We start from the raw sequence: 25,000 nt of genomic DNA on the forward strand, positions 1-25,000 counted from the left end.
TGACTGAAAATGACCTTCTCTCCTAACATTATTATATAATTTATGTATATGTTTATACATGAATGTGAACTCTATTCAACACGCTGTGGTCAGGTATTGTAAATACTGTCTTATAGCTGAGATTGTTTCTCAATAAAATTGATTCAAATGAGTCTTATTTTCAATTGGGTTTCTATTTGTGTGGTTTCCAGGTGAATTTCTTGTTTTTGCTCTGTTTCTAATCTATCCACAAGGGGTGATCTGATCATTTTTACTTCATTTCAAATCGACTACTTTTTTTGTGTGTGTGTGTGTGCCCAAACAATTTTTGAGTCATATTGCACCTGTTTTTCCATTACTTTGATATTATTCAATATTATCATAATTGAGTCACACGTAAGTTTAATTTTAGTAGCACTATCTACACCTCAGGCAGTCTTATTGTTTGTCATCAGTAGATTTTATTTGAGATGGTATGTTGCGATGCAAAGTGCAATTTCAGTTCAATGGAAATATGTCCATGTGGTGTGCAATGATGTACATTATATAATGTAGGAAGGGCACAGGATGTCTGAAACCTTCAGTGCAGGACAACAAATGTAGCAAACTCTAAAACTTTGGGTTAGCTTGTATTACTCACCCATCAGTTTATTGCCTCGCAGATGCCAAATCTGTTCTTTTCCCATTTTACAAAGGCTCATTTGGTGCTCAAGCTCAATACAAACATTGAGTAAAGTATCACTCCCATTATCATCTTCGTGTCGTTGTTGTAGAAACATTCTATCTGTGTGTTGTGAGGATCATGGAGATAATTCAGATGTGGACTACTTGTATCTAGATTAGATACAGACTCCTCTTCTGGGCTACTGTCATCTAAATTTGTTGCAATGTCCTCGTTAACATAATATGTGTTTGAGCTTTTCTGCCTTGTTTGATTCTGCTGCCAGACGTTCTTCAGATCCATTGTATTGACCTGAGTCGAGCGTTAATGTGCTTAGATATGTTTGTAAGTTATTGACATCATGAATGTTTTGTACATAAATTTCAGCTACTGAAATCTGAGCATCTAAATTAAGATCATCCGGTTTTCTGGTACCATCTGATTCGAAACCTTCTGAATAGTTGCCAGCCAGTTTATTGGCCTCTGAAACCAAGCCTTCAGGGTTAATGATATATGACTCTCCTTGAAAAATGGAGAATTCTGCTTGTGTAATATCTTTGGATGTTGAGTTTTGTGTTACTGTATGATCTCTTTCTTGACTCTCAGTTGAGTGTCTTCGTATTCTCTGTATATTAGACTTGAATCGGTGCTTTCCAGCTATTTTTTGTTGCCTATTTTCTAGTGGCTTTGCATGAATTCTATCTTCTAAGTAAATTTTTACTTGTGTGTGGTCTGTGTTATGCATTTCGTAGTCTCTTTTTAGTTTTGAGCATTGAACATTTCTGACTCATTGTCTATGTCGTCACAATATGAAGTGATTCTTTGTGATTGTATTTTAAATTCTTCTTCTGGGTGATCTAAATCATCATTTCCTAATTCACAATCCATGTTAATTTCTTCTGAATCGGTACAAATCTCCGCCTCTGTTGTGAACGTAGTCTCCGTATTTCCTTCACACTCCTCATCGCATTCCCGAACCACATCATAGTTGTGAAATGTCACAGTTTTATTGTTAAACTTGTTCGCGGGCCTCCCATTGGGTCGCAGTGCCAGATAATTGCGTCTTGGTTGCCGTAAGGATTTGTTGAAGGTAACTGATGGTAGGTTCACAGATGATGATGGCAGTGGTTCCTCTATTTTGGTGTAGATGCCCTGTTTGCCATAAAAAGTTGAGGTGGAGTAGTCGTACTCGCTGAATGACTCGTGATATGAGAACGTTTCCTCCACTAGGGTCATCGGTCGGTTCTGGTTAATGTCAGAGAAAAACTGACCGTCAGCTGGATTTACAGTTGCTTCTGTCAAAACACATTTTTTTTTTTTAAAAGCACAAATGCACAAGGGTTACTATGGGAAATTTGAAGGTGCACTGAGTAATATTGTCCTTATTTTAAGATTTAAAATGATGTACAATTCAACAATAAATGTATCTACATTTCATCAGTTTCAACAACAATATTAAGCATAATAAATGCTTTTTGAGCAGCAAATCAGCATATTAGAAGGATTTCTGAACGATCACATGACACTGAACACTGGAGTTGGACTTGTGTGTGTGATGCTGCATGTACACTGCTCAGTCTAAGAAGTCCAAGACCAAGTCATACTGACCCCAGCTTTTGAACAGTAGTGCATCCACACACATCAGAGTCATACTGTAGAGGTGACTATGTATCTCTGTGTTTGCTTTAAAATGGTAACGTCCAGTGTCTTATGAAGCGATGTCCAGCGGTGAATTGTGCTGCTGCATTCATTCCTTCAAGAGAGTGCTGCCTCCATTGTCCAGGTCACACTGCTGCTCTAATACTGCAGTCACACCATGTCTGAATACATACTGAAAATTACATAATGACAATTTGACAAATTCAAATTCTTCCAGAAAGGTTTATATAAAAAATGAAGCCTATAATAAGTAGGTATCTAACTAAGATTCAGCCAGGCTTTCTAGTGTTTGTGTAAGTATCGTCACTGACTGAGTGTCATAATTTGTCTGAGGAAAAGTGTTGTCAGCGCTGTGTTGAAGGTCTTCTTCTGTAATCTGACTCCAATGGTTTCCTCAGCAACAGACGTGGCTTTGTTGTAATCCTGCATCTTTCATGAAGATAGACTCAGTGAACAGGTGAGACACTTTCTCTTTTCATGTTGAAGGTACAGTAGCACTGTCTGTTATGTTTGAATTTGATTATGAAGTACGACAAGAAATCAATTCATTGTTGACTGTGTGTGTAGTGTATATAGAGTAAATTTTTATTCATTTATTTTTTTCATTTCAAGGCATTTGGGACATTGAAATCGAGCTTACACAAAGTGCCTTGTCTTTTATAGGATGGAAGAGTGTTTGCATTTGGTCTGTGAGTCGATGGGTGTACATGAGGAGGATGAGGTCAGCGTGGACGAGATCTGTTCCCTCTATAAGAGCGTCTTCCTCATCACCGCCAGCCTGGATGAGACAAAGAGAGCCATTTCACAGGTGAACAAGACCTTCTGCGGTCTCAGAAGCTCATGAATGAGAAGAGTGAGACTGAAAAGAGAAGCAGAAAGAAAAAGAAAATGTTTTGTGTGATATGTTCAGGTCAGAGGTCAGAGTGGAGGCTTGTCATGTCCAGCCAGAGGAGTTCTGCATGTTCTCCTAATGATGGAGAAACAGCGTTACAACATAGAAGAGGTTTTTTTTTTTTTTCATTTAATTCATCTATATTTCCTTATAATACTCTGCTTCATTCTATTTTTTTCTTATTTGTACTAAATCTAAATTAAGATATAAACATGTTATTTGTTATATGTAGTAATTGAGATTTTTCCTTTGAACTTATCTTAAAATTAATTGAGAACTTAATTCTGAAAATAAACGCTGTGATGTCTGCCAGGACATTCTCTATGGATTTTTTGTTTCTTTTTTCTGTGAACCTTTACCGTGTCAGATATTTATCTTTGTTTTGGGTCTTTTGGGTGCTGGAATATGAAATTGAGGGTTTTGTGACATTCAGTGAAAGTGAAGTGACATTCAGCCAAGTATGGTGACCCATATTATTTATTTGTTTTTTGAATTTAGTAAATCCGAAATGCACACACACAGAGCAGTGAACACACACACACTGTGAGCACACACCCGGAGCAGTGGGCAGCCATTTATGCTGCGGCGCCCGGGGAGCAGTTGGGGGTTCGATGCCTTGCTCAAGGGCACCTAAGTCGTGGTATTGAAGGTGGAGAGAGAACTGTACAGCACTACCTCCACTCACAATTCCGTCCGGCCCGAGACTAGAACTCACAAGCCCTTCGATTGGGAGTCCAACCCTCTAACCTTTAGGCCACGACTTTCCAACTCTATGACTTTTAGGCTACGAGTTTTTATTTATAATTTGTGTAGTTGTTTTGTTGTGAATTATGGGATTTGGAAGGTTTGTGGTTTGTGTGGTTTTGTTGTGTTTTCATTTTGTTGAAGGCTGGTAGAGTCAATCATAAACAAAACACACAATCCTCAACAATCAACTTCAGCTCCAAACAACAGGTAGAAAACAAAGTCATATTTCTATTCTATTCTATTCTATTCTATTCTATTACATGAGCACACATAACACATATACTGTAATATAATTATCTAAAATATAGTACAATATCATTATGATTCCATATCTAATAAATTAATTTATATTTATGTTTTAAATTTTTTTTATTTTTTTTATTGTTTATTTCATATGCTTTTTACTCTATTTCAGCTCATGATGTACATGTGGGCATCTTTTGTGATTATTATTTTTTGTTTTTCTAGAAGCAGGATCCAGAGCAGTTTAGTATCTTGTGTCTTCAGAACAGAGCCAAGAGACTTTGCACGAGGTTATTAACACACACTCTTTCATTCAGCTGCTCACAATAACATTGAATAAACTGACTATATATTCATCCTGCTTTCTGTTTAGACTCATTCTTGACGGCGTGTGGAGTGTCCTACCGTCTCTTTCTCAGAGGATAGCCGGCGTCATGCGACCGGGCAGGATCTGTGCCAGCACTAGCGACATCCTCCAGCTCCTGTATTACAAATATGAGGTCATCAGAGAGCGACTGTACAAAGAGATGTTACAGGATGAATATGGTAGGAAATATTCCTAAATGGAGTTCATTATGCTCCATTTCACAGAACAGTTTAACAGTATGTTTTTGCACACCATTACAGGTGTTATTTGGTGGAACTCGATGTCAGCGTGGGATCAGACAGAATGTGTGTGTGAATTAGGAGTGTGTGTAGAGCTGGCTTTCAGACACAGAGACTGGCTTCAGGTGTGTGGGCTTCCCGGGGCCTTCTGTTGCTACAGGTACTACTAGTTATTTGTGCATTTATAAGTGCAGTTACTAAATTTTGAGTCTGCCATTACATTTTTAGTGTTTAAACCCAAGTATAATTATAAATCTACACTGTAAGAAACACTTTACTTGAAGCCTTTATGTATAACAAATTATAAAGATATTCATTATGTATGTTATAATGTATTACTGGATGAAACAGATTTGCGCTAATATGAACTAACAATTAATTCATGATTAGTAAATACTATAATTAATGTATTGCTCATTGTTAGTTAATGCATTAAGTAATGTTAAAATTATCATTAACTAATGGAATCTTATTGTAAAGTGTTACCAAAATACTCTTTTATAATCCGTTTTATAAAGGCTTCAAGTAAAATGATGAATTATATTTGATGAATATGGCAGGAGCTGTGGTTCTGTGGTCTTGCGAGGCTGTCCTGAGAGTGTTAAATCTAGAGATCAGGCTTGGTCATCTAAACCGAGGGAACAGGCCTGGTCCGCTGTCATCTTCCTGTCGGAGCTGGAGTCACATTATCAAGATGAGAAGGAATCGATCAGCACGCTCATGAACAGGTCATTCTATTGTGTTCATCAGTTGATGAATTCTCATAAATGCATGTGATTGGCTCAAAGCATCAGTAGGTCTCATATATCTCAGATAAAGTTGATTTAGGCTAGACACATGATGACCTGAAGAAAACACACCATAGATGAAGACAGTTTATAATTTTGCGCCTAACCTTTGCGACGTGCAAAGACACAACTCGTTTACAGATTGTGGCCTACAAAAGTATGTCTTCCCTTCAGCACATAATAAATAAGCATGCATAACTAGAACTTTGACATTCATATACTGACATAGTTAAGCATGACCTTTTAATGTTAATATCAATCTGTTATATTAAACATATTATGCTAATGCTTATGCTAATGGTTGCAGATGTTGTGTTGTGATTTATTGCTCCTGTAGATTGGGACAGGAAGCTCTGCATATTATATATCTCAGTTTGTGTGTTGCTGTGCGGAGAGCCGAGAGAGAGAATCAGTCCTACACGGCGCTGCTGGTCGCCAGACAGCACTGGGACAGATGGTGAGTGTGTTAAACATGGGAAGTGGACACATCATCCGTATTTAAAACAATATATGCTGACACATCCACCTCTTTTCACTCGGAAGTCTGCAAGCTTGAATCCAAACCATCTCTGTGTGCTCTAGGCCTTATATGAGATGTTCAGTCAGTCAGGATCTCACCAGGATCTGGATTCAGGAAAATGTGGATCTCACTGCTAAAAAACAGCAGGGCTGGAAAACAGGAAATTGTGCACAACAGGTACTGTGTGCACAGATACATGACATTTGCTGCCTTCAAGTCCTACAAATTCCTATTCATGAGTTCAGAAGTTACAGTATGTTGTGTTATAAGTTCAAGAGATTTGGGTTGGAAAAAATATGAACATGTTTGGAGCTCACCAAGGCAAAAGAGACTTTTTATCTGATCAATAATATAGTAAAAATAGTAATATTGTGAAATATTATTAGAATTTAAAAGAATTGTTTTCTATATATTTTAAAATTTTATTTATTTCTGTGATGCAAAGCTGAATTTTCAGCATAATTACACTAGTCCACAGTGTCACATGATCCTTCAGAAATCATTCTAATATGCTGATTTGCTGCTTAAGAAACATTTCTTATTAATTGAACAGTTTAATATTTTTGTGGAAACCATAATGCATTTTTCTTCAGGAATATATGATGAAAAGAAAGTTCAAAAGAACATATTTGAAATAAAATTGGTTTGTAACATTATAAATCTCTTTACAGTTAATTTTGATCAATTTACTGCATCCTTCCTAATAAAATAATTAATGTTTATATGAAAAAATTTTTTTGTATGTATATATATATATAATACCCTATATATATATATATATATATATATATATATAAAACTTTATTAAAAAATACTGACCCTAAATACTGTATATTGTATCCTTCTTATGCTCCCACAAAGAATAATGGGAAATTTTGGAAAAACATGGGAAATTAATTTGGTCTCCTCAAAAACCAGCTTCATGAACAGTAAACTAAATACATAGATTCATATGCAATTTTCTTGTAATATGAAATCATTCCAACATGACTTAAAGGAAATATTTACCTCATATGCTTGTGTTATGTACAGTTTTATAATAGATAAAATGTTTATTTATTTTCCCATCAGGCTGTGCTGCAGTTTTTGGTTCTGTGTCAGGAGCAGGAAAGGAAACGATTGGTGGAGATCGTTCACAGGCTTTCCCTGAGTGACCTCGAGGCAAACATTCAGAAAAACAGTTAAAAACATCAACTACATATAAAAAACACAAACACCACTACAAAAGTGATATGTTGTTCCAAATTAATATGATGTGGGTTTCATTTTTGGGTGAACTAGCCAAAATGACTAGTAACTTAGTATTAGAAGCACATCAACTGTAAGATAGTCCTCTGGTTTTCATTAAAGAAATTAAAGTCTATTTTTCAGATGTGGTTCATGGAAACGCGGTGGATGAGAGCTGTGTGTGGAGCCTGCAGCAGATCAAAGCCTCTCTACAGGAAGCACATGGTTCTTCTACTAGACCATTCGCTCCAGGGTGTTCTGGGATAGATGTCTCATGGGGCGAATGTGCCACTCATTTGCTGACCCAGCTGACGCAAGCACATGATGATGAGGCCTGGACCATTTTAAACTCTCTGCCAGATTTGGTGAATCTCAGTATATACAGCATTTACTGTACTGTGCAGTAATCAGTATGCAAGTATTCCATTTTGAACAGAACCATGGTATATACTGTAGTAATTCTAAAAGATTAAGTGTGCATTTGTCAAATTTAGAATAAGCTAAAATAGAAAATGCAAATATAATAATAAAGTTAAAGAATATGAAGAGCAAAGTAGTAAGTAAACCAAACATTCTGAATGTGTCGTGACAGTGTGCAGAGCAGATGAGGTTTATTGTGTCAGTAATGTCTCTTTCACTTCTCAGGACCCTGAGGGTCTTTGGACTTTGCTTCGCAAATATGAGAGCGAACTTCACAGACCCAGTTTCCACAACCTGCATGAAGTTTTGCAGTCACGTGGACCAGCGCACGCCAGCAGAGGCACCGCCGCAGTGAACGCTCACACTGTAAGGACAAATGACTTCCACATTATCAGTCACAAATCAAGCTTTTAGATCCTTCGCTATATTAGATCCTTTGTGTTTAACGATTGTTCAGAAAATCATTTATGCACTAGATCTTCAGCAAGGGGTCACTTTAGCTGTTAACAGATGATGCCCACAATCTACTGTATGAAGAGATCTGAAAAAACAACACTCTTAAAAATAAAGGTTTCAAAGTGATACCATAAAAGAAGCATTTTTGGTTCCCCAAAGAACCTTTCAGTGAACAGTTCTGAAAAAGAACACATTTTTAGTGTGAAGAGCATTTAAATAATCTAAAGAATCTATAAGGAACCTTTTGTGCAATACAAAGGTTCCATGGATGTTAAAGGTTCTTCATGGAATCATTAGTAATAAAGAACCTTTATTTTTAATAGTGTATGCAGTGATCTGCAGAACCAATAGTGTAACACAAAGAACTTTTATAATATCCAGAAAGCCTGGTCACCAACTCAAGAACCCTATCTAGTGAGAAACAGCTCTTGATACACAAAAAGGTCAAGAAACCACTGAGGAACCTTTACTTATAGAGATTATCCAGATATTCAATTGAAAGGAATACAAGGTGAGCAACTGTTTCCTGTGTCTCTGTCAGGAGAGAGAGAGGACTGAACAGGAACGGGAAGAGCTGTCAGATGGTGAAAAAGAAGAACTCTGCACTGGTGAATGACATTCATATGCTAGACCATTAATGTAATAAAGCATTAAACAAGGATACGAGAAAGTTTTAACATTAAAACTAGTAAGATTAATCATATATACATGTAACAACAAGTCTCTAATGCTTGCCAAGGTTGCATTTATTGATCAAAAATACAGTGAAAACAGTAATAATGTGAAATATTATCACAATTTAAAATAACTTTTCTATTATGTGTATATATATATATTAAAATGTAATTTGTTCCTGTGATGACAAAGCTGAATTTTCAGCATCATTACTCCACTCTTCAGTGTCGCATGATCCTTCAGAAATGTTTCTAATATGCTGATTGGCTGCTCAAGAAACAGTTGTGCTACTGAATATTTTTATGATGAATGCATTTATTTTGCATTTTTGTGTTTAGGCTGTGGCGTGGCTTTAGATCCAGAAGATACTCCATATTTAGAGATCCTGTGTGTCAGAGACCCAAGAGATGAAGAGAGCATGATGGAGACGAAGGACAGAGACAGAGAGAGAAGAGAGGGAGACATTAAGAGCAAAGGAGACCCTCAGGAGATCTCAGTGGAAAAACAAAACTCTCTGATCACACTGGCCTGGAGCAACCCAGCCCACGCAGAGAATTACATTCAGGTACATACACACAAACATATGCACTCTTTCTATCTTAAATCTGCTCCAATTGTTCATTCATACATAAAAAGGCTTATTTCTGCAGGAAGTGACCTCGGCTCAGAAAGGAGAGGCCGTCTCGATTGTAATGCAGGAGGATTCAGCTGATAACACGCACGTTCCTGTCAGAACTGTGAACAACTGTGACAGGAATGTGAACATTTACACACAGCAGGAGAACATAAGCTCCGTCTCACTGCAGCCAAGTGAACAATATGAAGAAATGCATTCAGATCACACAGATAATGTGAAAGCAAAGACACAGATCCAAGAAGACCATTCAGGCTTCATCACAGTAAGACAACCGCTTCCAATTATCCAGCTCTAGCTTCCCTTTTGACAACATAATAAAGTGTCTCTGTGCTCTCTGCTATTTGCACACTAATTGTAATATATAATATGTGAGATTAGGAGTTGTTAGATCAGAGGTTCTCAACCTTTTTGGTTATCTAAACTTCTGTAATATAAAATATAAAATACTTGAAGTTCCACCGAGATGATGATAATGTACTGAACTTTCAAAAGAAATGAATTCCACATCTTTTGTGAGATATTTATATAAGTATTTATTTTTATAAAATAGTTTCTTCTTATTTTATTTGCATGCTTATCACAATCTCACAAACCCCCTGAAGTTTCCATTAATTGTTCTATAATAGTTATTATAATTATTAACATAAAAAATACCATAAATAATATCAGATCAGAGATTCTCAACCTTTTTTGTTGTCTGAATTCCTGTGATATAAAATGTGTACTTGAAGTGCCCCTGAGATACTAATAAAGCACAAAACTTTCAAAATATATAAATTTCATTGTAGGTTTTTTTTTTTTAGTTATATTAGTATTTTCTTTTAAAATAGTATTCTTATTTTTTTATTTTTTATTCTTATTTTTTTTTACAATGTCACATGCCCCCTAAAGTTCCCCCTAAGGGATTCTGTAAGTTATAATAATAATAACAATAACAATAATTGTCAGTTCTATAGAGCCCTGCCCAAACCCAAAATTTAAAGCTGGAACTGAATGAATGAATGAATGAATGAATGAATGAATGAATGATCCTTTCACAATAATTATACAAACAAATGTGATTGTTTTCTCCAGGCTGGGCAGGACATAAGAGATGGAGAGTTTGCATTCAGTGTCACCCAACAGCCCGACCAAACTCCACCCACTGCTCCAAGGCTGCTACAAAACACTGACACAACAGATACTAACACAGCACCAGCAAGTGTTCATTTCCCAGACACGCAACCCTCTCAAACACTTGAGACCCATGAGACAGAGGCATCGCTTCAGGAGCTGAGGAATGAGGAGATCTGTGAGAGAGCAGGTGAGGGGGAGGCAATGATGCGCTGCCTAGTGGACATCCAGAGGAGAGCAGAGCGACGCTATCAACGAGACCGAGACAGACAGCTGCTCAGAGTGAGCCAACTCATGATGCATGACATTTCTGTGGCATCTTCAAAACGTGTGGTGTGTTTATGGAAGCCCATTGCCACACACACACAAAAAATTATGCTTTGCTAAATAATGACAAAAACATATAATTATGACATAAAAAGTTGAAAACATTAGATTCTAAGTCAATATTATGAGAGAAGTCATAATTATGAAGTGAAATGTAAAAATGTTGAGAATTGAAGTTGCAAAGGACAAAGCTGAAATTATGAGAAAAAAGTTTAAATTCCTGTTATGACTTTCATCTCATAATTTTGATGTCATAATTATGACTTTTTATCATAATTTTGACTTTTTATAATTGCTGTATCTTAATTTTGACTAAATGCTATTATTTCATAATTTCACTTATAAAAATGACTTAGTATGTATTAATTTTGACTTTTTATCATAATTATGACATCTCATAATGTCTACTTTTTATGTCATAATTAGGATTTACCAGTGCATGCTTGTTGGAAATGGTCTTCCATGCATTTATTCACAGAATATTTAATTAAAAAGGCTATGTACATTGCTTTCTGACCTTTTTCAAAACTGTTCAGGTTCAAGAACGACTGGCTATCGTCCAGAGTCGGAAGGCAGATGAAGATCTGTTGGGTCTGACGCAGGAAGACACACTCAGACATCTGACCGACACACTCAAACAGGTACACACCCTCATGTGCACATACTTTCAGAGACCTCTATGTGGACATGATGTAAATGTTGACTGAATGTTCTAGGAGGACGAGCAACAACAGAAAACTTTAGTAAGAGAGAAACTCCAGCAGATGAGGAGAGAACGCTCCTGCGTTCTCCAGACCAGACGGGAGAGGTAACGTATACACACTTATGCTAGGCTAGTTCATTCTGGGAGTGATCACCAGGTGTTTCATGTCATTTAAATGAGTACTTCACCCTAAAACTTTAATTCTGTCATTTATTCATCCTGATGTCATACGTTAAGTTGTTTGTGTGTGTTTAGTTTTTTGGCTAATTTTGGTGCTTGAAATCTATGGAAACCTATTTTTGCATCAAAAGAGGAAAAAAAGCATGCTTTGGTAAATCATAATTATGACATAAAAGTCATAATTGTAAGATAAAATGTCAAAATTTACATACTAAGTCAAAATTATGATAAAAGTTGAAATTAAAGGGAAAGTTCACCCAAAAATGAAAAACTTCTTTTATGGAGGATCGCAGACTTATGAGTGCATTACCGCCACCTATCTCTCAAATGGACCATTGACACTCCTAATGGAGATTGTAGATAGAGTGTCAATGGTCCACTTGAGAGATAGGTGGCAGTAATGCACTTATAAGTCTGCGATCTGCCATAAAGCAAGAAGAAGAAGACGACACCTCACAGGCCTGCTGCTGTGGACGCGCTCAGGAGAGTTCTGACAGTTCGGACATTGTATGAATCAGTGGTAAAAAAAAATATAAATACTGTTCAGTTTCTTGCACAGACCGATCGTTTTGTGTCTTTACACATCAATGTATCGTCACGAGCCGCAAGGTTTAATTTGGTTTTGTTTGTGTATGTTTTTTTTGTTTTAGTGTATGTTTTAGCTTTTTTAGGATTGATTCCCATCCACCTACATTATAAGAGTTATAGACTGCAACGGTTTGAGTTAAAAATCTCGGTTTGTGTTCTACTGAAGAAACAAAGTCAGCTACATATTGGATGCCCTGGGGGTAAGCAGATTCAAATTTTCATTTTTGGGTGAACTATCCCTTTAAGACATAAAATGTCAAATTGACAAATCCTAATTATGAGATGAAAATTAAGTCGAAAGTTGAAATTATGAGATAAAAAGTCAAAATTATTATAAATCAAAATTATAAGAAAAAATGGAAATTGACATTCATTATCATATAATCATATTTATATTTATATTCATATTTATCACATATATAAATGACCGTGTTTCCCACATATTTACACACTATGTGTGGTGGCACTTCCCCTGGGGGAAATATATATGTATATAATGTAAATATAAAACAGAAGACGGGCTTATTGAAAGTGCAAATTCATTCTCTGCCAGCAGGAGGCGCTTTAAGAGTGGCAGAAATAGCGTTTTCTACGATAACGGCTGTAATTAAAGCAGCGCTGTGCTCATGAATGCTGCTTTATGAGGCATTATAGAAAAGGTTAAATGAAAATGACATCAAAACTTTTCTGAAGACAATCGGTTCACTTCATAAAAGATACAACACACGTGCTGCATTTTGATTTTGAAACGTGCAGTGCTCATGTTTATTCAACGAAGTCAAAGCCTTTGGAAAATCTATTTGTGGTGGTCAGTGTTGATATTGTGGCGGGCCGCCACAAATAAATCAATGTATGGGAAACCCTCAATGATCATATTTATGAGATAAACTGTCAAAACAAGCTGTCATAATGAGATAAAAAGTCATAAATCGAAATGCACAAAAATCATTTCTAAGATTATCTTTATATCATAATTAGAATAATTTATCATTTGTGCCATTTTTATCTCATAATTATTACTTAGTATCTCACAATTTTGACCTTTTATGCCATAAATTGAGTTACCAAAGCATAATTTTTAACATGACAGAAATAGGCTTCTGTATGAAACAACCTGTGGTGATTGAAAAAGAGCAGCATCAACAATCTGCTAAATTTCTCCATTTGTGGAGAAAGAAAATCATAAGTTTGAAACTAAATAAGGGTCTTTTCAGAAAAAAAAACGAAAGTTGCACTTGTCTGACAATGTTTTGTTTTTATAGAAACACGGCTGGGTTTAAAGAGCTCCTTGCGCCCACAGCTCAACGCATGACAGAAACTGAAGAAGGACGCTAGTGTGTACTCAACCCCATTTCTACAAATATACAGCACACAGTCAAAACATTCATCCACTTTATTGATGTATGAGCACAAAAGTAGCTGTGTTTGAATGATAGCAACTTGTATTCGCGTTTCAATCACTTTCCTAGTTGCCAATGATAAACGCCGCCCCCTAAAAGTTTATAATAGTGCTTACAATGCATGCACACATTGGCTGCTGATCTTTTAAGAAGACTGTGGTCTTTCTTTGGCAAATAATAAGTTGCATGACTCATATACCTTTATCATAGACAGTAAGCACATTAAAACACTTCCGGGTTTTGTTTGCTTTGTATTAACCTCAGTAGAGAGTGTCTCGCCCACATGCATGCTATTCTGTCCTGCCATTGAACATAAACCAGCACAACAGTACAAGATGACTGACAGTGCCTGAATAACTGGCAAGTATATAATGAAACACGTTTGAACATTTTATTGAACTCCAGGAAAGTCCACAATGCCTCAGCCTTTTTTAAATTTGTTTTTTGGGTTGTTTTGTTTTTTTTTTATTAAAAATGTTTTTTTTCTCACAGAAGATGCTTTTTTTTTTTTATTTAGAGAGCATATATACTGTGAAAGTCTACAATGGAAATGAAGTAGTGATGAATAAATTATTTTGCTTTGCCTTTAGTTATGCTTATCTTTTCTTTTAAAACAGTGCATGAATGAGTGTACTTGTAGGTAAGATTGCAGTAAATGAGTGTAAGTGTATGTCTATATATACTGCAAGTGTCTGTGTGTTCGGTTCACTATATGAAGAAGGTGGAGGGCGGAGATTGACACATTGATCTGTCCAACAAAAGGGAATTGTATTACTTCCCCAAAAAACTTGTAAAGAATTCTGGGACTACTGGTGGGCGCACTGCACCCCTGGCCCATGCGGACCACCTTCTTCGTCGGAGCTGTCATTGTATGCTTCACGGCGGTGACCACCAGATGATCCCTGGCTGATGTCAAAGTCCTGCAGATCAACTTCCTCCGCCTCAGCTGAGATGACAGGAACCTCTGTACGCGACGGCAACAGATCCTCCAACTCCTGCGTGAACAAACACACACAAGAAATAGGGCACTTCAGCCAAAGTCTGCATCTCGTCAGGTACATTCAAGCATTATTTTAGTATCATCTAGGTACTGTTATAGTTTTTATTAATATATTGTATTAGTTTTACATTTTTATATTTTTAATTTTCATTGTAATTTCAGTTAAAGTTGTATTCATTTTTTTTTTGCTCTTTAATTTGCTTTTGGGGTTTTTATGTGTATTTTGTGCATCAAATTAAACAATGAAAACGAGAAATATTTTCTAGGCATTATATTATATTGAAATAAAATAAAATATAATTTTATGGTTTTACAATACAATAAAAAGAAAATAGCTCCTATACCCAGTAAGCTACTTTAGAAAGCATTTTAAGGCATCATAGGCACACTACTGATGCAAAGACTTATAAGGCTGGGACACACCAAGCCGACTTCAAAGAACTAGCGGCAATGAAAGACAATTGTGTTGTTGCTTCGGGTCGGCAGCGCCGGACCAAAAAGCTGCGTTGGAACACACCGCACAGACTACAGCCGACAGCAAACTAACACCTGCGTTCTGCGCATGCGTGAGAGGAGCGAGCTGTTCATATCAGAAGCTAATAATAATATATATTCGTCATTCAAAAGGAGAAACCGAAACAAAGATATACGAGATAAAAGCAGATATACGAAATGTAAGCAAAGCAGCGCTTGTAACGTTGATAACTTTAACCATTTTAAGCGGCTCATGTTGTTATGAAAACATTCGCGCATTAGAATGATTTGGAAAGATCCCGTAACAATTTAACAGCCTTCTGTTTTTTTAAGAATTATTTATAAACTATTACTCTTAATACTATTAAAAGTAATGTTACTAAATACTATTAATAATTTAAATTGGCTTTTATTTTTGTATTTTATGTTTTAATCTAAATTTAGTACATTTGTTATATTTTTATTAGTTTTTAAATATTTCTATTTAGCTTTTAATTAGTTTTGGTTTTAGTCAATTTCAGTACTCCAATTTAAAATTATTATTAGTTATTTTTAATTGAATATTAATATTTTATTTCAGCTTTATTTAGAACATTTTTTAAATATTTTTAGTTAACAGCATTGTTGAAAAATCACCGTTAGTTTCTCTGTGCTGATCCAGCCATTCTCAGGGAACTTGACGTCAAACTTGATGTACAGATCTCCTTTCTCAAAGGGGTTTCTGTACTGAGGCATTCCTTCCCCTCGGACGACCCTTATAGAACCTGACAACGAGAACACAACATTTCCTACAGCATATTCTACAAAAACATGAACAGAACATTGACAAAACATTATGCTCACCTGGCTCTATGACTTTGCCAGGGGGGTATTTGATGACGAGATGTCGTCCATCAAGATGCGAGAGCATGAACTGAAATCCACACAGCGCCTCCACCAGACCAATCCTGTGGGACATGTGCAGATCGTTTCCATCACGACGGAACTCCTGTAAACAAAGACATCATAGGTATTTGTGCTTAAAAAAAAAACATTTTAATGTTATAATTCTTATAATGCAAACATTTTCATTCTGCAAGACAGCACATCTTAACTGCCTGAAAGTGATTAAATGCTGCTTGCTGCACTTCTTCAAATACACTTGTTAAAGAGATCGTTCACTCAAAAATGAAAATTGTGTCATCATTTACACTGTACTCAGCCACAAGTTGACGGTAGCCATTCATTTCCATAGTATGGAAAAAAATACTATGGAAGTCAATGGCTACCGTCAACTGTTTGGCTACCAATATTTTCAAAATAACTTTTGTGTTCAACAGAAGAAAGAATATCATACCGGTCTGGAACAAGTGGAGGGTGAGTAAATGATGACAGAATTTTTATTTTTGAGTGACATGTCCCTTAAAGAGCACATGCATACAGTATATGCAAGTTAAAGCGCAACAAAGCACAGTCATTTATCAAAATAATATTCTTGATTCAACATAAAATGTAAGTAAATTAATTATAAATTGAATGAATTAGAACTGAAACTTGAAATCCTGTATGCAACACAAGTAATGATGCTTTTTGGAATAGTAATTTTAACAGGATTCAATTTACATTTAATCATTTACCATTATTTAGGATTATTAAAAAAATAACTTTTACTTAATATATATTACAATTTAAATGACAAAATAATAAATTATTAATAATAATAATACAAACATATAAATTTTATTCTAACCTTTATATTTTAGACCATTTTTGTACAGATTACTATAAAATACATTTATAGATTTCAGTGTGCACATTATCTATAGAAGAACATTGGGCAAAATAATCAAGAAATGAACAGATAATCAAAATAGTTGTTGATTAGTGTCCTACTATTGACTCTACACCGCTCATTGTGTGTGTGTGTGTGTGTGTGTGTGTGTGTTACCTCATGATCTTTCTCCTGCAGCACCAGTATAATGTCTCCAGGCTCTGTGTTGGGCGACTGGTCCGCCTCTCCACTGAATGTGATCTTCTGTCCGTGTTTCATTCCTTTATCCACGTGCACCTCCAAGACCTTCACCTCTTTACACACCTTACGGCCCTCACACTCTTTACATCGGTCTTTCTCGTGGATCACTTCCCCTAAAAACGCAACCAAGCATCGAAATGCTGTATTCAGACCATCACAAATCGAGTTCACTGAATGAAAATGAATTCTCACCCTCTCCATTGCAGTCGGTGCACACAGACTGCATCTGCTGTACCATGCCAGGAGCCAGCTGTCTGATCATGATCCGCATGCCACGGCCTCGACACGTGGCACACTTCTGCACGGCCCCTGTTTTACCCCCTTGACTAAGGAAAAAAGTTGTTAAGATATCTAGAAAAAAAAGCTATTTTGCTTAAAATCTATAGGAACTGTATTAATTGTTATAACCCTCGAAGACGGTGTATAAAATCCTGCTCACACACACTCACCCATTGCAGGCACTGCAGAGTACGTTCTTGCTTAGCTGTAGTTTGGTTGCTTTTCCGTTATACAGATCTTCCAAAGACACTCTATCAGGTATTTAAAAAGAAATATGCATTTTATGGTACATCTCACAACAGGTTTCTTTTAATTTGGAATAATGTGTACAGATAAATCATACACAATAAAGGCATCTTTAAGGCTGCTCTGTGCCTGCTCAAAATGATGTGTAATGCTGTAATGTTGCATAAAGGTCAGACTAAATTATGCCTGTTCAAAGAAAATTAATTGCTGTGTAAATGCATTTATGCCACCTCTGAACAGCATTAAAAACTGTTTGTGTAAATGCCACTTCCGAAGCACATCTATGCCACCTTTGCAGTGTAAATTTGGCATTATAGATAAATAAGATCAATTTTGATTTCATGTTGACTTAACGGGATTGTTCACCCAAAAATTCTGTCATCATTTACTCACCGTCAAGCTGACGGTAGCCATTCACTTCTACACTATGGAAAAAAATACTATGGGAGTCAATGGCTACCGTCAACTCTTTGGTTAACAACATGCTTTAAAATATCTTCTGTTGTGTTCCACAGAAGAACGAATCTCATACAGGTTTGGAACAACTTGAAGGTGAGAAATAATGACAGAATTTTCATTTTTGGGTGAACTGTCCCTTTAAAATAGGTCATGCATCAATATGTTCCCTCTTTTTATTCCCAGGTTCTTTGTTTTCGTATTTACTCACTTCAGTGGATGTATCATGTCCTCCCCTCTCCGTCGGCCACCGTTCCGGCTCCTGCTGCTCTGGCTGCCCATAAAGCCGAACAGACCTCCGCCAAAGATGTGAGAGAAGATGTCCTCCATTCCGGCTCCGCCACCGCCACCCTCACGCAAGCCCTGTTCTCCATACCGGTCATACAAGTCCTTCTTCTCCGGGTTAGTCAGCACCTCGTATGCAAAACTGATCTCCTTAAACTAAATCAAACAGGTCAAAATATTATCATCATCATCATGTTATTAGCTTTCAGAACTTGCATTTCGATAAAATGAGAACTCACCTTGTCACCTGCATTAGGGTTTTTATCGGGGTGGTACTCTTTTGCTAATTTCCGGTATGCCTGACAATGAAAATCACAAAAACATCACTAATTAGTGATGTTTAATAAGGCCAGCAGTACTATTACTTACAATGAGAGTTAAGTTTGAAACTTTGATGTTCAGTCTGACAGATATTAATTTCCCATAGATTGACACTGAAATAGGGACCGGCGCCATATAAACAGTTATATCACAGAGACTTGAAGATGAGCTCTTTTGATTTAATAAATAACCAGCTAGCAACCACCCCCTACACCCTTGCATATCGGTACAAATGTTTTAACGTTGCACATTTACATTAGAATAATAAAATACACTTCAGTTTTTCTACTTCAAAATTTGACATTTAATTCAAACGTGCTACTTGCAATTTCTGAGTGAAAATAGTTTCTACACCAACTTTTTTTTTTTTTGGTGTAACATAAACGTGTATTTTATGTAATTGTGGTTACAGTGTAGATTATTCCTCATTTTAGTATTTAAATAGTCTTGCAGTTTGACGAATGAATTCTTAATTCAAAATTATTTCAATTAATGCATTAGTTGTAAATTAATATTAGTTAAAAAATAATTAGAAACAGTTTTAAAAATGTTTACGTCACACTGCTTAAAATTTCTTGTCAACAACCTTTACAATTTTAACAATTCCTAATCTGACTACATATTAAACTAATGTCTAAAGTCATTGAAAAGCCCAGTTGCGAGTACTGAGGCGAAGACCCCAATTTCCCCAGAATCTGACCGATCAAAGGAAGTTGATTTCAGAGCCATGCTTGAACAAAACCCTATTTTTTTTTCACTAAGCACATTACATGGACTGTGCCTTTGCTTGGACCTAATGGCTGTGAATTCATTTGCTAGTTCTTTCATGCATGTATTGTGTGATAACGCAATAATATCCCACATTATTTTGGGTCTGGCTGTGCTTTCTGAAATCCTTTGTGTGCACACAATCAAACAACAACAACAACAACAACAAAAAGCCAACATAACACTCAGGACAACATCATGAGCATCAAGGCCAGAGCCTGATCACCTTCTAACAAAGAACTGAGCAGAAATATGAAGATTCACATCGAGGAAATACCTAAGACAAGACATTGCATTAACCATCTCTGACTGACTGCATATCAGACACAAGCTCAGGTTTAGCACAGCAGCTGGAAAGCTAAGCATCTCCTTCCACTGTGATGCTCTTGGACTGGAAGAAGAAGCACCTTCAGCTGTCTGCAGCACCTGGCTGATGCTCTGAAGGACACGTACAGCGATACAAATAGTAAACAAACTACATATCTGACTGTGTATCTTTTAAATCATTTCCAGATCCGAAGAAAGGCCACACTGGAGGATCCCAGCAGCGGGCAACCTGCGAAACACACCAGTGGATCCCCAGCACGCAGCATCCCCCGTCACGCGCTTCTCTGGGTTCATTGCAACACGACGTGTGGCGGAAATGACCGTCTCTACCTTTTTGAGCTCGTTTTCGGTGGCTGACGGAGTTACTCCGAGGATATCGTAGAGTTTAGTGTCTGCGACGTTCGCCATGTCTGCAGACCGGTGCAGCAGCTGCGCGAGGAGGAGAGAGAGAGAGAGACACAGAGAGAGAGAGAGAGAGTCACCCCGGCTGAAAACAGTGCGCGCGCTCGCTGCTCTCCTGCGCCACGGTGTGATTGTTAAACAATCACGTGTTTTTTTTGGAAACAAAACAGTTAATATCTATTATTATTATTATTATTATGATTATTATTATTATACAATTATTTGTGCTGTTTGCTTTGTGTGTGTGTTTGTGTGCGTGTCATACGATGCCTCGCTCTAAAACCACAAATAAAGTTTTAACTGGACTTAACTGGATTTTAATTTAATTTCTGATGAATGTTTATATATGTTTATATATGCATTAATGTTTATTCTTCGCTTTTAAAAACCATTCGTCCAATATATATATTATATATGATATATATATATATATAATATATATATATATATATATATATATATTATATATATATATAGGTATATATATATGTGTATATATATATATATATATATATATATATATGTATATATATATATATATATATATATTAATAAAAATATATTTTTGTTTTATTTTGCGGTTTTTATTGGCATTCATGAGAAAAAAATAGAGTAGATTGAATAAAGTTAAACTTTCAAAAACAAAACAAAAAAACAAGTTGCAATAACGGCATAACATTATTGGCTTACGAATATACTATAATAAATTACAGTAATAATATATTGATATTTATAACTATATATTTATGTTAACACCTGGGGAAAAAAATATAATTTTATATTTGATTTTTATGTTTGTATATTTTATTTATAAAATAAATACAATTATGATATGCCTATTTTTGATACAAAATATTTAACATTATATTATATTCCGTCTTAAACCAATACATGATAAATCGAACCGATCGCCCAAGCGCGTTCACACACACAGCATGCGCGTCCGCGTCTCCTGGTCGGCCATTTTGGCTTGAGAACTAATGTCAAAATCTTTTTCTGCTCACAGTTTAAAGCTCTGAAAGGGCCAGAGCTGAGGCAGGGCTGCTGAAGGAGGAAGGGTATTAGGGCATCTATGGATGCAGGACGATGCATCGCCATCCAAAGATCACATTTCCACTCTGACAGCCTACAGAACGCAGGTCTGATCACAGATTGCTGTTTGTTTGTATCTCACAGTATTACTGGTAAGTTCACAGCAGTTTATTTGTTCATAGTAATGTTGTTTATCACTGTTTCAGTGCGTATATTTTCTGGTCGATCGTCTCTTGTGAACACAGCAGATGCTTCAAATGACCTGTATATGGACTCACGTGACATATGAGCAATGGTTAAATATACCAAAGTCTCTTTAGGTATTTTAGTCTTTGAATATACCATGATCACGGTAAACACAAATGCTTTTCACCTTGAACTGTATGCTCATATACAGCCTTCATATAATCTGAGATCAAATAAAATAGATGTACTTCGTAATATTGCCTTGACATGCTTTTTGGGCTCCAGAGTATGTTTACTTTTATTTTATGCAAATGAGTATGATGAGATCTGTTTTGGCAGTGGAGGCATTTATTGTGCTTTGCAACGTCCAGTAATCTGGCATGCAAATTCCCAGCGCTCTGATTGGTGTTTCGAGTCTTGCCTCTGCGTTCTGATTGGTGGATCACGGACTGTCTGACTCTGACATTGATTCTTGAACGTGGGGGTTGATTTCGCCTCGTTATGATAAAGACGTTTTGTGTGAAGTTTAGTGAAAAATAGCACGGAAATGAGAAGAATTGTACAGTCGGCTGATTATCACTGAATGCCTGTAGCTCTGTCACACACGGAAGCGTGGGCGTGAAGTGTGTGTGTGTGTGCGCGCGCGCTCACTGTATGATTTGATCACACACATGTTGATCTCTGCAGCATTCCTACTTTCTCCAAACACACATGATTTCCGTTTCTCAGTATTTGCTGCCTGGTGTTCATAATATTTAAACCTCACTTTGACAGTTCTGCTATTATATGAATATATAGAATATATATAAACTGAGACATCTAACATGTATTTAAATTCTGTTTCTATCTATCTATCGTTCTACTGTTTTTTGTCTGTCTGTCTATCTATCTATCTATCTGTCTGTCTGTCTGTCTGTGTCTGTCTATCTATCTCTGTCTGTCTGTCTGTCTGTCTATCTCTCTGTCTGTCTGTCTGTCTGTCTGTCTATCTCTCTGTCTGTCTGTCTGTCTGTCTGTCTATCTGTCTGTCTGTCTGTCTATCTCTCTGTCTCTGTCTGTCTGTCTATCTCTCTGTCTGTCTGTCTGTCTATCTCTCTGTCTGTCTGTCTGTCTGTCTGTCTGTCTGTCTGTCTATCTATCTGTCTGTCTGTCTATCTCTCTGTCTGTCTGTCTATCTATCTATCTCTGTCTGTCTGTCTGTCTGTCTGTCTGTCTGTCTCTCAATTTTCAATTCAATTCAATTCAAATTGCTTTATTGGCATGAATGTAAATGATACAATATTGCCAAAGCTTACTATACATATACAAAAATAATAATAAAAATAATAATAATATTAATAATAATAATAATAATTTTGTGATCATCACAGTAATGGAACTGAATATTATAACATCTTAAAATATTAAACTGTAACAGATTATAATGTGTGAACATTTGATACCACAGTCTTTAACTTACATAGAAACACACAAACATTACTAAGGATGACTGTAGTGCACAATAGGGTCAGACACACTGAGGTCACATGCATACACACACAAACGTTCAGCTGCTGTCTCTCAGGCTGTGGCATGTCCACACGTATCTCGCAGCCAGTGCTGCTGTGTGTCCCTCTCCTAATAGTATCTTAATTTGTTCTGTTTCACTAATAGCTGTAAAGTTCTTTATTAAGTTGGTGAATTTGTTGAAGTGTAGGTTTCTTATGGATATGTATTTCTGACAGTGAAGGAGGAAGTGCGTCTCTGTCTCGATCTCTCCTGTCTGACAGTGAGCACACACTCTTTGCTCTCTGGGTAACCAGCTCTTTCTGTGTCTGCCCGTCTCGATGGCTAGACTGTGCTCACTGAGCCTGTACTTGCTCAGGATCCATCTCTGCTTTGTGTCTCTGACACTCTGGAGATAATCTTCACATTCATAACCTGATTTTAGAGTTCGATAGAATTGTAATTTACTTTGTGTTTTAGTTTCTTGATCCCAATGTTCCAGATATGTATTTTTAGATTGTTTGATAATTTGATTTATTTTGATGTATGGGTGAGAAGCAGTGCTGGTTTGAGACTGGTTAGTGTTAGTAGAGTTAGTCAGGTTAGTAAGTCTCAGAACTAGCTGACTGAGTGGACTCTTTTCAGGGTTCAGTTCTTGGGTTTGTAGCGCTTTAAAATGTAGTGATTCTGTGGGACTTGATTTAAGATGCATCCAGAATTTGAGGGATCTTTTATGCATATTGATAATCAATGGGAATCGGCCTAATTCTGCCCTACATGCGTTATTGGGTGTTTTTCTTTGTAATTTTAGAATCATTTTGCAGAATTCTGTGTGTAGGGCTTCTGTTGGATGTCTGTCCCATCTAGTGTAGCTCTGATCACTGAGTGGACCCCAAACCTCACTTCCATACAGCGCTATGGGCTGAATCACACTATCAAAGATTTTTACACCAAATTGGAAGCGGTATTTCAATATTTTGGGAATTTTTTCTTGATAGCGTATAGAGCTCTTCGAGCTTTATCTTTGAGAGCATTCACTGCCGAACTGAAACTCCCCGATGCAGTGATGATCAGGCCGAGGTAGGTGTACTGCATCGTGTGTTCTAGGGCGGTGCTGCCTAGACTGAACTGGTATCTGTGTTCCTGACATCTGGGCTTCTTCTGAAAGACCATAATGTTGGTCTTTTTTGAGGTTTACTGCCAGGGCCCAGTTCTGGCAGTAGTTGTCCAGCAGGTCCAGGTGCTGCTGTAGTCCCTGTGGGGTGGACGACAGCAGCACCAGATCATCTGCGTACAGCAAAAGCTTGATGTTCTTGTCTTGTAGAGAGAGTCCAGGGGCTGTAGACTGTTCCAACTGCACCGCTAATTCATTAATGTAAATGTTGAACAGCGTTGGACTCAGGTTACAGCCCTGCCGCACTCCTCTTTTTTCTGGGTGAGGAATTCTGTATGTTTTGTTGCCAATTCGGATTGCACATTTGTTGTTTGAATACATTGATTTTATAATGTCAAAAACTTTACCCCCTACACCACTTTGTAAAAGCTTATAGTATAATCCGTCGTGCCAAATAGAATCAAATGCTTTTTTTGAAATCGACAAAGCATGCAAATATTTTCCATTTTTGGTCTGTTTTACGTGTTTATTGATTAGGGTGTGTAGGGTGTAAATGTGGTCAGTCATTCTGTGATTTGGAAGGAAGCCAATCTGACTCGGGCTCAGGACATCGTGCTCGTTAAGGAAGTTTACCATTCTATGATTTAAAATACTGCTAAATAATTTCCCCAGATTACTGCTCACACAAATGCCTCTGAAATTATTAGGGTCCAGTTTGTCTCCACTCTTGTGAATAGGGGTAATGAGTCCTCGGCTCCAGATGTCAGGAAAGCAGCCTGAACTAAGTACAGTG

The 25,000-nt window shown here is 36.7% G+C and overlaps 4 protein-coding genes across 4 annotated transcripts in view; 3 read left to right on the forward strand and 1 right to left on the reverse strand.

Annotated features, from left to right (window-relative positions):
- Positions 1-151, forward strand: part of LOC109110750 (calumenin-B-like) — a 3,611-nt gene extending 3,460 nt beyond the window's left edge. Inside the window, exon 7 of the mRNA XM_042775637.1 lies at positions 1-151. This exon is cut by the window's left edge and continues 975 nt beyond it. The gene's annotated coding sequence lies outside the window, so the exon portion shown is untranslated.
- A 2,550-nt stretch (positions 152-2,701) lies between these two features.
- Positions 2,702-14,251, forward strand: LOC109046721. Its single transcript, XM_042775638.1, has 19 exons — positions 2,702-2,756; positions 2,963-3,107; positions 3,210-3,302; positions 4,407-4,471; positions 4,555-4,727; positions 4,809-4,947; positions 5,348-5,515; positions 5,913-6,032; positions 6,158-6,272; positions 7,167-7,275; positions 7,467-7,687; positions 7,968-8,108; positions 8,740-8,806; positions 9,212-9,438; positions 9,524-9,772; positions 10,585-10,905; positions 11,487-11,591; positions 11,667-11,758; positions 13,684-14,251. The coding sequence occupies exons 1-19, from the start codon at positions 2,734-2,736 to the stop codon at positions 13,754-13,756; spliced, it is 2,646 nt and encodes an 881-aa protein (XP_042631572.1). The 5' UTR covers positions 2,702-2,733; the 3' UTR covers positions 13,757-14,251.
- A 330-nt stretch (positions 14,252-14,581) lies between these two features.
- Positions 14,582-20,491, reverse strand: LOC109078278 (dnaJ homolog subfamily A member 2-like). Its single transcript, XM_042775639.1, has 9 exons — positions 20,319-20,491; positions 18,812-18,871; positions 18,499-18,728; positions 17,756-17,836; positions 17,499-17,632; positions 17,223-17,419; positions 16,139-16,283; positions 15,932-16,059; positions 14,582-14,816 (listed from the first exon to the last, which is right to left on the reverse strand). Exons 1-9 carry the CDS (start codon positions 20,394-20,396, stop codon positions 14,628-14,630), a joined length of 1,242 nt encoding a protein of 413 aa, XP_042631573.1. The 5' UTR covers positions 20,397-20,491; the 3' UTR covers positions 14,582-14,627.
- An 841-nt stretch (positions 20,492-21,332) lies between these two features.
- LOC109078275 (serine/threonine-protein phosphatase 6 regulatory subunit 2-like) overlaps positions 21,333-25,000 on the forward strand; it is a 31,589-nt gene continuing 27,921 nt past the window's right edge. The window contains exon 1 of the mRNA XM_042775830.1: positions 21,333-21,574. The gene's annotated coding sequence lies outside the window, so the exon portion shown is untranslated. The remainder of the gene's footprint in view (positions 21,575-25,000) is intronic.

Source organism: Cyprinus carpio, chromosome A18, assembly GCF_018340385.1.
Source record: "Cyprinus carpio isolate SPL01 chromosome A18, ASM1834038v1, whole genome shotgun sequence".
In the NCBI taxonomy this organism is placed as follows: Eukaryota; Metazoa; Chordata; class Actinopteri; order Cypriniformes; family Cyprinidae; genus Cyprinus; species Cyprinus carpio.

Coding starts and splice junctions, on each gene's coding strand:
- LOC109046721 (XM_042775638.1), top strand. CDS start 2,734: ATGAAGATAGACTCAGTGAACAG. Junction 10,906..11,486: donor GAGACAGACAGCTGCTCAGA/GTGAGCCAACTC, acceptor AAAACTGTTCAG/GTTCAAGAACGACTGGCTAT. Junction 11,592..11,666: donor TGACCGACACACTCAAACAG/GTACACACCCTC, acceptor TGAATGTTCTAG/GAGGACGAGCAACAACAGAA.
- LOC109078278 (XM_042775639.1), bottom strand. CDS start 20,396: ATGGCGAACGTCGCAGACACTAAACTCTACGATATCCTCGGAGTAACT. Junction 17,633..17,755: donor CTCTGCAGTGCCTGCAATGG/GTGAGTGTGTGT, acceptor TTTTTTCCTTAG/TCAAGGGGGTAAAACAGGGG. Junction 16,284..17,222: donor TGCAGGAGAAAGATCATGAG/GTAACACACACA, acceptor CTTTGTTTACAG/GAGTTCCGTCGTGATGGAAA.